General features: G+C 39.3%; 1 protein-coding gene across 1 annotated transcript in view; it reads right to left on the reverse strand.

The window, feature by feature from the left end:
* The window catches only part of LOC124619443 (NACHT domain- and WD repeat-containing protein 1), a 578,477-nt gene that overhangs the window by 129,279 nt on the left and 437,144 nt on the right, over nucleotides 1-12,054 (reverse strand). Inside the window, exons 9-10 of the mRNA XM_047145830.1 lie at nucleotides 2,863-3,018; nucleotides 2,050-2,217 (exon numbers count right to left, since the gene is read on the reverse strand). Coding sequence (XP_047001786.1) covers nucleotides 2,050-2,217; nucleotides 2,863-3,018 — 324 coding nt within the window. The remainder of the gene's footprint in view (nucleotides 1-2,049; nucleotides 2,218-2,862; nucleotides 3,019-12,054) is intronic.

The following is a 12,054-nucleotide window of genomic DNA, read 5'->3' on the forward strand; positions in this document are numbered from 1 at the left end:
TGATAAGAGAAATGTTTGAAAGCAACGTGGTATTCAAAAGCTGTTAATTGAATACAAATTATGAAATTATTATATATAGCCATTTCACTTAAAATTTGTCTCAGAAACTTAGTTGTGGTATGACTAGTCCAGAAAAATTAACCTGTTGGTATTTTCTGTAATCCTGCCAAGAGCCGCGCTGGGTAGCTGTGTGGTCTAGGGCACCTTGCCACAGTTTGCGTGGCTCCCCTCATCGGACGTTCGAGTCATCCCTCGGACGTTGGTGTGGGTGTGTGTGTGTGTGTGTGTGTGTGTGTGTGTGTGTGTTTGTTGTCCTTAGTGTAAGTTAGTTTAAGTTAGATTAAGTAGTGTGTAAGCCTCCTAGGGACTGATGGCCTCAGCAGTTTGGTCCCATAGGAACTTTTCCAATTTCCAAATTACGTAGATGAGTGCCGTAATTCAAATTATGTTATGGGTCCAAAGCCACACAAGTATGCTGATAAAGTGTCCATACACATCCATACCAGAAACAGACAGGTTAAGAGTGGAACAGGCTAATAACTGATTGGAGCAGACAGCTGAACTTTTATTATTACTGCACCAAGCAACTCAAAGCAAGTAAATATGACTTACAGGTAGCAGTAATAGAGATCAATAGGCACACATTAAATTAAACTTCCTGTGTGAAAAAAGAGCAAACTGAGGTGGTGACAGCATATGGATAATTAAACATAAAGATCAGTCTTGCCTGCTTTGAACTTAGAAATGTCTCTCACTGTGTTGATCTATGGACCATATTGCTAACAAACTTTCAATCAATACTGTCCTATGGCAAATCTTCTGGGGATAATGGAGCTAAGGTAAGAAAAAAGTATTTATTCTACAGAAGCATGCAGTCAGAATATTAGTTAAGTTGAGAACCAAATGTTTAGGAAAAGTTTCTCCAGTGACCTTGGCACTCTTACATTCATGTCCGAGTTCTGAAGTAACAACTCACTGAAGGGGGAGGTGGGGGGGGGGGGAAGAACTGTAATTTGGACCATGATTTTCACTTCGGGTTCTGTCTCCCTAGTAGTACTTGCAATTAATAATTAAGAGTGATGAGCTGTGAAATTCACAACTAGATCAACAGAAGTAAAAATAACTTCTATATAGACTGAGAATACTTGTCAAGGGTTCAAATTGGAGATCAATATCCTGGTGCAAAAATTACAGATTAAAGCACTGAGCAGAAATTACCAACAGTCTGTCTGAAGCAAAGTAAATGGACTAGCATGTTCATAGTGGACAGGTAAGAATATTAAATCTCACATAATGTTTAAGGAAGGACTTGAATTTATACTCTTTCCTTTAACAGTCATTCATATCAACAGATGTAAGGATGCATATGTAAAACTATAATAAAAGAGAAAAATACCACAGTTAAATGAAGATCTGTACTACATGGCACAGGACAGCACATTTCATCACCTGCTGAACAAAGGATACTTGGAACAAGAGTCAGGGAAAGACAAAAAGGAATCAATGCTGAAACTAATTTCAGACCTGGAAATTCTTTCATCACAAATTCTAAATCAATGAGTGGAAAAAGAAACAAGAGGGTTATCAAGGATACCATGTGGGACAGAACTTACTTCATTCCTAAAATATAAATCATCAGGATGAGTTTTGAAGTAACAATTCACATTAACATAAAAAAATCCTGTAATTTGGACAATGACTGTTACAGTTCATTTCCACTTAAGATTTCTGTCTTGTGCGGTAGGGATTTGCCAATATTAAGCACTTAGTGAATTCTCCTTTAATTTCCTACATTATGTATAGGCTATATCTTTTCTACAATATTTTCAATTCTCCCAATGAACTCTTCCTTGTGAGGAAAGAACTGCTTATTCTAAAGGTCAGAGGATATTTAAGAGGCCTGCTCCAGTTCTTCCTGTTTTTAGTAAATCTCCAGGAAATAAATCTCCTTTTTTCCTTCATAAATTGGGGTACTAGAAGTTCAAAGCCTTGCAGTAAGTAATACTAAGTTCAGGATTAATTGTGTGCAAGTAGTACAGCTTTTTGCACCTTGGATTGATCCTCCTCAATGATGGAATCAATTACAGAATTGAGATGAGTAGTGAGCTGCGTAACCACTTCTGAAACATACTGTGCGTGCTCTGGCAACTGAGTGTTGAGGCCTCCTTCTACCCATCGCACTGGAATCCGCAGTATATGTTTTTCACTTAACTGAGTCTGAAAAGCATTGAAAAAATACATGTCAGTATCAAATGTTGGAGCATAGTTCAAAAGTAATTATGACATTTACATTAGCATTCAAGCAAAGTAAAGATAAGTTCAGAACATATCAGTGGCATGACAAACATTATGTGCTGAACACTACCATCAAAATATATGTGTAGCCAATTAGTGTAGATTTAGCAGTCTGTGGTATGCTAGCTTCACTTATCAGAGTTTTTTGAGCACTGAAACCTACATAATGCAGAAGTAACATAAAGCCAATACAAGTTTCTAATTGTGAGTGCAGAAACTAAAAAGTTAACATATGATTTAAAGGCTAACTTTTGAAATTGTCAATACTGTCTACTGGTGCAAGCAGCCAGACAACTACCTTAGATAGTTTTCAGGAAAATATATCCAGTGGAAGCTGACGGCAAGTCTAGATTTTTAGTTTTATCTTTATTTGACTATTGTATAATATTATGCACTTTCTCATACAGTTATACCGTAATACAGTATAAATAGTAACCAAAAAAATGCCTTAAGATTCTTGTGCAAGCTGATCAGTTAGAACAAACATTACAAGGTGACTGCCATTTATGTGATTCCTCAAGAAGTACAGTAAGCTTTTAAAAATTTATGAAAAGCTATGTACCATACCTTTAACTCTTTGTGCAGTGTGTCAAGTCTCCGCAGAAGCTCCACATCACCTGGGGTTGATGGCTCTGTGGTTGGTCCTGTGTGTGTATACAGTCTATACAGCCACAAGCAGCGACGTGCAAGCTCTTGGCTCATACAGACAGTGTTGTGAACTTCCTGAAACAATCAGTGCGTAATAAACTGAGTGTCAAGGGAAGTTGCTGCATGCACATGTGTTTTGCGTGTGTGTGTGTGTGTGTGTGTGTGTGTGTGTGTGTGTGTGTGTGTGTATAGGCACACATGCATGTGCTAAGCTGGCTAAAATGTATATTATCAGAATGAACTTGTCTTGGATACCAATGTAATATCACCATGACCCTACTGTCTAACTGCACATGGTCCAGAAAATAATCTTTCTGTAGCATATTCAGCTGATAAGCCTGCAGTGGCTCAAATACAAGTTAATGATACAATAAATCATACTAATTCAAAAACTGCCTGGTTGCATACCTTACCTACAAAAATTGCCAATACTAATTTGCGAATATGAGTGAAACCACAATATCCCGTCTTCATTTCATTAGCAATTGCCTAACTTTGCACCACAACATAAAACTCCACAATGAACAAAAGGCACACATGACAGCTGCTATTTTCTTACAATGTTTAGGCAAATTTCTTGCTTGCTAACAGCAAGAAATTTTAGGTTACTATCATTTGCAAAGTCTTGATGAAACAACTATAATGGTAAAAGGTGAATGTGTTTCACTCACATGAGCTGTGACTCTGAAGGGTTCATTCATTTTAACTAGAGTAATCTAAGCAACTTATTTGAGAGCTTGGAATAAATGTTCAACTTCAAACAGCACTCAGATCAAAACTGACATAATCATTACCGGCACAGTGGGCAATGCATCTACATCTACATCCATACTCTGCAATAGAGATGGCCAAACTCATTCATCCGTGGGAACTAGTTCACTGGTGATCACTCTTTTTTGGGAAATGTTCATTTTTACTCATTCACTGTTCATTTGTGCGTGATATACAGTTCTTATGAAAAATTGAAAATTAGTAGCATAGGTGACTGAAGATGGAAGGCACCAAGAGGGGACACTTGCCTCCACCCTGGAGTACAGAGTTTTTATTCATAACAGAATTCTCACACAATTGTAGAAGTAATTTTTGCGATACTGCACATTCTCTCGTTTAGCCAACTGTAGCTTAGGTGGCTGATTGCAGTGAAATAATATAAGGTGGCGCATGAAAAACCGGCCCAATTGCGCAGGATTTGTTGACTGCTACGAGCAGAATGGATAAACATGTAACAATTAGGCAGTGAAGAAGTAAAAAATAAACTAATGCAAACAACAACTTCGAAACAATAGATGACGATTGGTAGGCGACAATGAGCAGTCTAGTACTAGGGGCCGATTTTTCGTGCGCCACCCTGTACCACTGAAATAATATTGTAGAAGTTATCATATTCTGTGACACCGGACACTCGACTCATTTGGTTGTTAGTCAGTCTGCCTTCCATAACAACGAACATGCTCTTTTACCCCGAATAAAAAAGAGATGGAAAATTGTCACTCGTGTGTGCCGTGCCGACTTCCCTTGCATATGTAATAACAAAAAATCTTGCCTTTTTACAAGCATTTCTTCTTCTGTTTATCGAAATAGTGAAGTAAGCTGATATGCCGTTTTGTTACCTGAAAAGATGTACATATCACATACCACGTAATTGTATGTAATTTAGGTAATTATAAAATACTGGTCATGGACACTGAATAGAATACGAGAAAAACAAGAAGTTCAGAGTTCAAAAAAGGTTTGAAACAGATCTAGAATGGGCGTGCACAGTGGTCGAAACAAACAACTCCATACTGAACTACCTGTGAGCAGTCGGCTATGGAACTGCGACGAGAGGCCACGTGAAGGACGTGTCCAGCTCAGCGAGACCGAGACAGATGGGAATGGGACTGAGGCTGGAACGAGACTGGCTGACGTATTGTTGCAGGAACGAGACTGACCGTTTCCCGTTCCCGGGAACTTTAAGTAGAAAGCTGCGACTGAGACCGACTTGAACGGGACCGAGGCTGGAACGAGACTGGTCGATGTGCAATTACGGGAAGCCGCGACTGAAGTGAACTATGAAAGACCATTCCTTAGAGTTCGTTCATTGCTCGTTCCGTTCATCTTGATGAACCGTTCCTTTGGACCCATTAGTTCGCGAACGACCCATCTCTACTCTGCAAGTCACTGAAATGCGAGGTTGAAGGCACTCCACACTGTACCACTCATTAGTGCTGCTTCCCCTTTTTCTTATGATCCCTTTGGAAGTGATATGTGAGGGGGTGTATTATGTTCGTAGATTCGTCATTTAAAGATGGTTCTTAAAATTTTGTTAGTAGGTTTTCTCAGAAAAGTTTATGTCTACCTTGTACTGTCTGCCAGTCCAATTTCTTCAGCATCTCTGTGACACTCTCAAATGGGTCAAAAAAACCTGTGGCCATTCATGCTGCCTTTTTTGTGCACACTGAATATTCCCTGTTAGTTCTATTTGGTATGGGTCCCACACTTCTAGCAATATTCTAGTATTTGTCAAATGAGTGTTTTGAAACTTCCTGGCAGATTAAAACTGTGTGGCCGACCGAGACTCGAACTCGGGACCTTTGCCTTTCGCGGGCAAGTGCTCTACCAACTGAGCTACCGAAGCACGACTCACGCCCGGTACTCACAGCCCTACTTCTGCCAGTACCTCGTCTCCTACCTTCCAAACTTTACAGAAGCTCTCCTGCGAACCCTGCAGAACTAGCACTCCTGAAAGAAAGGATATTGCGGAGACATGGCTTAGCCACAGCCTTGGGGGATGTTTCCAGAATGAGATTTTCACTCTGCAGCGGAGTGTGCGCTGATATGAAACTTCCTGGCAGATTAAAACTGTGTGCCCGACCGAGACTCGAACTCGGGACCTTTGCCTTTCGCGGGCAAGTGCTCTACCAACTGAGCTACCGAAGCACGACTCACGCCCGGTACTCACAGCCCTACTTCTGCCAGTACCTCGTCTCAAGGAGGAAGTTTCATATCAGCGCACACTCCGCTGCAGAGTGAAAATCTCATTCTGGAAACATCCCCCAAGGCTGTGGCTAAGCCATGTCTCCGCAATATCCTTTCTTTCAGGAGTGCTAGTTCTGCAGGGTTCGCAGGAGAGCTTCTGTAAAGTTTGGAAGGTAGGAGACGAGGTACTGGCAGAAGTAGGGCTGTGAGTACCGGGCGTGAGTCGTGCTTCGGTAGCTCAGTTGGTAGAGCACTTGCCCGCGAAAGGCAAAGGTCCCGAGTTCGAGTCTCGGTCGGGCACACAGTTTTAATCTGCCAGGAAGTTTCATATCAGCGCACACTCCGCTGCAGAGTGAAAATCTCATTCTGGAAATGAGTGTTTTGTCTTCACAGAATGATTGTGTTTCCCTAGTATTCTATCAGTGAACCAAGTCTGCCACCTACTTTACCTATGACTGAGACTGTATTATCATTCCATTTCATATCCCTCCAAATTGTTATACCTGTATGATTGTGCTGTATGTATGAGTTTACCAATTACAGTTGTGACCTGTTGATACTGTAGCCATAGGACACCATGTTTTTTTCGTTTTGTGGAGTGCAGAAGTTCACATTTGAAACATTTAAAACAGGTTGCCTACTTTTGCACTATTTAAATCTTATCAAGATCTGACTGAATGTTTATGGAGTTCTTATTCAGACAGTGCTGTATTATAGACAACTGCACCCTCTGTGAGAAGCCTAACAAAACAAACACTGTTTCTTCCATTGTTTCACAAATTTTATTATGGTTATTGCACATCCTAGGTTTCAGGTTATAAACCCATTCTCAAGTACATTACTGATTTCAAAGATGATAAATCTTTCACTAGCTGATGGTTTTCTACTTCCACAACTGATTTTTGCTCCCATGTAAATGCACAACCGTTTTTGAAACGCGCTTGGATTGTCAAGTTACATCTTGTTTTCAAAATATTTAGCTAATGTGGACAGAGTGAATCATTGTTCAGCGAAGGGGAACAAGAAATGTTAGGTTGGGCATGATGCTAAATATTTAAGTAATGATAAACTGTGACTGCTGACTAATTCATAAACTGGAACAACTGTTTTCTAGATGTATTAATTAACTAGGCTAGCAAACCTACTTCAGACGTTAAATCCGTTTTCACAGATGCAACTAAAGCGTTGCCACGTCTGCATGTAAGAAATCCTAGTTTCAGAGGCACAACTTACGAGATGATTGTTTTGTCGTGCCACAGAAAGTTCAGCTTGGTTGTACTTTGTTTCGCCGCTTTCCTTCCATGACTGCTTCCTGGTGGCTGTATTTCAAAACACGAGTATCCTGTTGCAGTTATCGTAAAAGAATTGCTGCTGTACTCCATTCAATTTCAGTGTGGTTTCATTTCATTAATGAAAAAGTGAGAACAATGGTCAGCAGGTACATTGCCACAGCTTCTGGAACTACAAGAACAATAACTTGTGTTTAATTTAGGAATGTGTGTGTGTGTGTGTGTGTGTGTGTGTGTGTGTGTGTGTGTGTGTGTGTGTGTGTGTGGAAACCAATGATGTAGGCCTATCACACTATCTCGAAAGATGTTTGGATGAATAAATAAATACACTTAATATCCAACCAAAAAAGGGAGTTGGATAAACTTCGTGATTTGTGAGACCAAGCAGTGTATAAATTGTGGATTATATGCACGAAATAGCCACCAGAGTGTGATGTGGTAGCTGTTAAAAAATCAGTAATTCGGAATGCCTACATCATCGAATACCATTAGTTTCTAAAACCTTGGAAGAGTGACTTGTCTGCAGACGATATTTTCATGCCAACAGTTGGTTAATTTACCATAGCAGAGAGCATTTTCGTCTCCAAGTATATTTCTTTTATAAATGTGTTTGTGGCCCCTGTTTCAGCCCTGCAGGAAATATATCTACGGTTGTAACATTTGGGTTTCGTCTTCCTTGTATTTAACTCTTGTCACAGCTCTAATGCCATAGCCTGCACTATACCACTAATACCTGCCCATATGATTTCAGTTGACACTGTGTTGAAAGGTGTGCAACTACGTAGAGTTTATGGCGTCCTGTGCAAATTGAACAGCGCAGTGCAACTACAGAAAACCTCAAGCTGTGGCGTCACATTAGTTGCAAGTGTGAATCCAACTTAACGTGGTAACACAACAGCAAAAAACTTTTTCCAAAATTTGTTTTTTGTCTCTCAGATAATGTGTAGCATGCAGAAGTAGCCTGCGTATGCGTGCTAATTAGAGTGCAGATGGTACTATCCCTAACCCAGAAGTCACAGCAGTTTGTAGAGTATAGCTGACTACGGCACTACAGTCTGAACTACCAACATCGACCCACTTAAAAAAATTAGCTAACAATCAGGTGACTAATGTTCCACAAGAACTTCTCTGCTCATGTAACGCATGTGCAGGGCCGCACACACAAGCCGACAGCAGTGGTCCGAAACAACCGACATCGTTGCAATCAGTCGCTCACCCTGTCCCTGCCACACATTTTGTCAAACTATCAGAACCAGTATTATGTAAGCCACTGTGTCATGAAGATCTGATATGGAAAATAAACCATTTGTGTTTAACAGCAGTGGCAGTTGATCTCCACTAATATTTGCAACATACATGAATAAAAACAAACGTAAATTGAAATTTATTAACCTTTTTTTGAAACACTTGTCCTGAGAACTGTAGGTTACATTCCAGAATACATTTTTCATTGGCACGAAGTGACTTGGATACATTTTTTTAGCGAGCTAATAAATGTCGATTTATTAGTCCTCAATTACTTTTTTATTCATTAGTGTTGTAGTGTAACTGTAAATGTTTACATAATAGTTCTGTAATCTCAATGTATGTACGGTAATGTTATCAACAGCAGCACTGCTGAGTTCCATTATTCATTCCGTAAGTAACTTTTAATAATGCATCTTGCTGTTTCATAAATAACTCATATTCACCAGATGAAGCACAGTATATCGTGACTATTACTATTAGCTTCCCTCGAACTTCTTTATCTGCAGCACAAGCATCCAAATGCTAAATATTTCAAAATCTGATGGTGTCAATGTTTTTGTATTTGTATTCCTTTTCAATATAAGTGATAACTCTGGCTTCCGCTTCGCTTCTTAGGGTGGTTCGTGCTCCCTGAATAACTACAAATTCTAATATAAAGTTATAGCCAACTTGAGAAAAGTGAAATTAAAGAAAATTACGTACCAATGCTAAACAAACAGACAAAAGGTTCACATCCCGGCAGCCATATTGCATACAAAAATAACATGTGATCCATCAGATTTCCTGGCCTTTCTATGTGATCAGTAATCGACTGCTGTGATCTGCTCACACTCGTCTGATCTACAAAGCGACTGCATGCCTGTGTGATGGATTGCTGCAATGTACCACATGTGTGTGGAGCCCTTACTGTGCACATAACCCCTCTAAATGTGGACTTATCATTGTGTGACCATAATACTTCACTGACATGTATTTAAGTTTAGCAGTGGTACCAGTATACTAGTCGTGACTACTGCCTGCCAATTGTGTCACTATTAGCGTACTCAGCAAGGAATAGGAGATGGTTGCTACCTACCCACTGGACGTTAAAAAAAGACAATAGCCAAATTGAGTAGCAAACTAACTATGTGATGAGAGATTATTCATGGTTCTTGTAAGAAAAATAGTTTTAAGCCAAATGAAGGGGATACCCAAAAGATATTTTAATTTATTAATCATTTTTTGACTATGACTCAATGCTAAAGTATCATAGTCAGGCATGGGCCCAAGGGCGGTTCTATACTAACCACCAATGAAAACAAATTATTGTGATTACATTCAGTCATTTTATATACAGCATTTTATAGTTTTTAGTATTAAAATCATAGGCACCTGTGACATGTTAAATGTAGAGGAGACTGGAGGTTATGTTTGGGGGGAGGGAGAAACAGTGAAAAACTGTAACCGCCAGAATCGAACCCTAGATCTGCACCTACGATGAGTGTCAGAATACACATCCAAAGGTTTGGTCTTCAATCCTTCACAGTTCAGGGACGTTTTTGTATGTTATCACTTCACAGTATCGTCCGGAAAATCCGTGTGCACGGTGCACCAGAGTTAAATGCATAATGAATTATTCCATAGAGGGCATTGTGCTCAGTGTTGCTCAGGGGTAACGCTCATTTCACATGATTTCCTGCACATGTGGAGCAATATCGACAGCAGCAGGAACTGCTATCGACTTCCATTACCGTTCGATGTGGGCCTCACTCGCATGTGTACGAGGTCATATATCAAGACCACCTACAATAAATCAGACCTTAAGGCAGATATTGATAGTTGACAATATGGCGGCAATCGTGGGGAAAACAAACCAGCACGCTTGTGTTTCCATAACGCGTGTGTGTAACATTGTATACGTGACGTTCAAGAGAAGCGAAAGCATTTATTACTAGATGTTATTTATGCTATATGCTGTGAATGTCGTCAAAAGTGCTACGCTAGTATTTATTTTCTAGATTCTGTAGTAAGTTCTGCATAATTTAAAGTGTAAACCGTTCTTGCGATGGGTCGTAGCTGTTGTGTACCAGGATGTAAATCCAATTACGGCAAAACATACGATACGTCAACATTTAAGTTTCCCAAGGAAACAGCATTGAGGAACAAATGGATTAAACTAATTCATAGGGATAATTTTGAAGTGAACGATAAAGCAGTGGTATGCATTAAGCATTTTGACCCTAAGTTTGTGGTTAGGGAAGACATTTTTCCTGTGGAAAATAGTGAACCAATACGTGTGCCACGAAAAATACCAAAAGTAACAAATGATGCATTTCCAACCATCTTTCCTAATCAACCTCCTTATCACACAGTACCAGTTCCTAAGCGAAGGAAGAATCCTGAAGATCGTGTTCAACAGCTACTGGAACGTGATGAATGTAGTTTCAGTAAGTGGTGCAAAAATGACAATATACCTGACTTTCAGTATTTTAAAAGTGAAGTGCAGAAAAAGAATGTTTGTCCATTTACAATTTCAGTAAAGGATGACTACGTATCTTTCATTAAATTAAAGGATGATTCAGTCAGTGATGTGCCATTAGTTTCAGTGCGCTTCAAGATATCAAGTTCCTTGGAAGTAAAAGTGTTTCACAAAAATGTGTGTTTGCCTATGGAAACCTTGAAATGGATACTACAGTCTGGGGAGGAAGAGAACTTGAAATGTGACAAGTGGAGGAAATTTGATAATCTGGTGAGTCACCTAAATGGTTTCACAGATAACTCTACTGGCACCATTGACAAAATTATAATTTTAGTCAATGTTCTCAAACAAGCACTAAAAGCTGGTAGTGATTTTGACGCTGAAATAGCACCTAAAATAGAATTTGTTTTGGAGCAATTACAACTCGCAATAACAAAGCAAAGTAGATACTCTCCTGGGCTTTTGATATGGGCAGCAACCATTTGCTTTTCATTTCCTGGTGCCTACCATCACTTGAGAGAAACAAATGTGTTAACATTACCTCATCCTGTCTATTTAAGGCAATTTCTATGCAAAATGGATCCAAATAAACCTTGTATTGGTCCATCACAGGTAGCTTTTTTGAGGGAAAAAAATAAATTTCTTCAGGGAAGTGACAAGGTAATTTCAGTGATGCTAGATGAAGTTTATGGTAATTCAAAATTCTCTTATAAGGCAGGAAAGATATTTGGTGTTGCTGAGAATACTTCAGATACTACAACAGCAGGTACAATGCAGGTTTTCATGGCATCATCTTTACATTCTGATTATAAAGAAGTGATAGCTCTCTTTCCTGTAAAAAATGTTAATTCTGATACTCTACTGAAAATGACAATTGATGTATTAAAGTTAATGCATGAGCTTCAGTATGATGTTATATGCCTGGTAACAGATAACCATAGCACTAATAGAAAAATGTATCAGCTTGTGTGTGGTGGCACTTTACAGCCGTGTATTACAAATCCAGTCGCTCCATCCAGATTTCTCTTTCTTCTGTTTGACAATGTGCACTTGCTTAAGTGTATCAGAAATAACTGGTTGAACGGAAAAAATGAATCCTTCATAATGCCAAATATTGAGGATACATTTCATCAATACCTTTCTACACAGTGATGAAGG

The sequence above is a fragment of the Schistocerca americana genome, chromosome 6 (assembly GCF_021461395.2).
Source record: "Schistocerca americana isolate TAMUIC-IGC-003095 chromosome 6, iqSchAmer2.1, whole genome shotgun sequence".
NCBI classification, from domain to species: domain Eukaryota; kingdom Metazoa; phylum Arthropoda; class Insecta; order Orthoptera; family Acrididae; genus Schistocerca; species Schistocerca americana.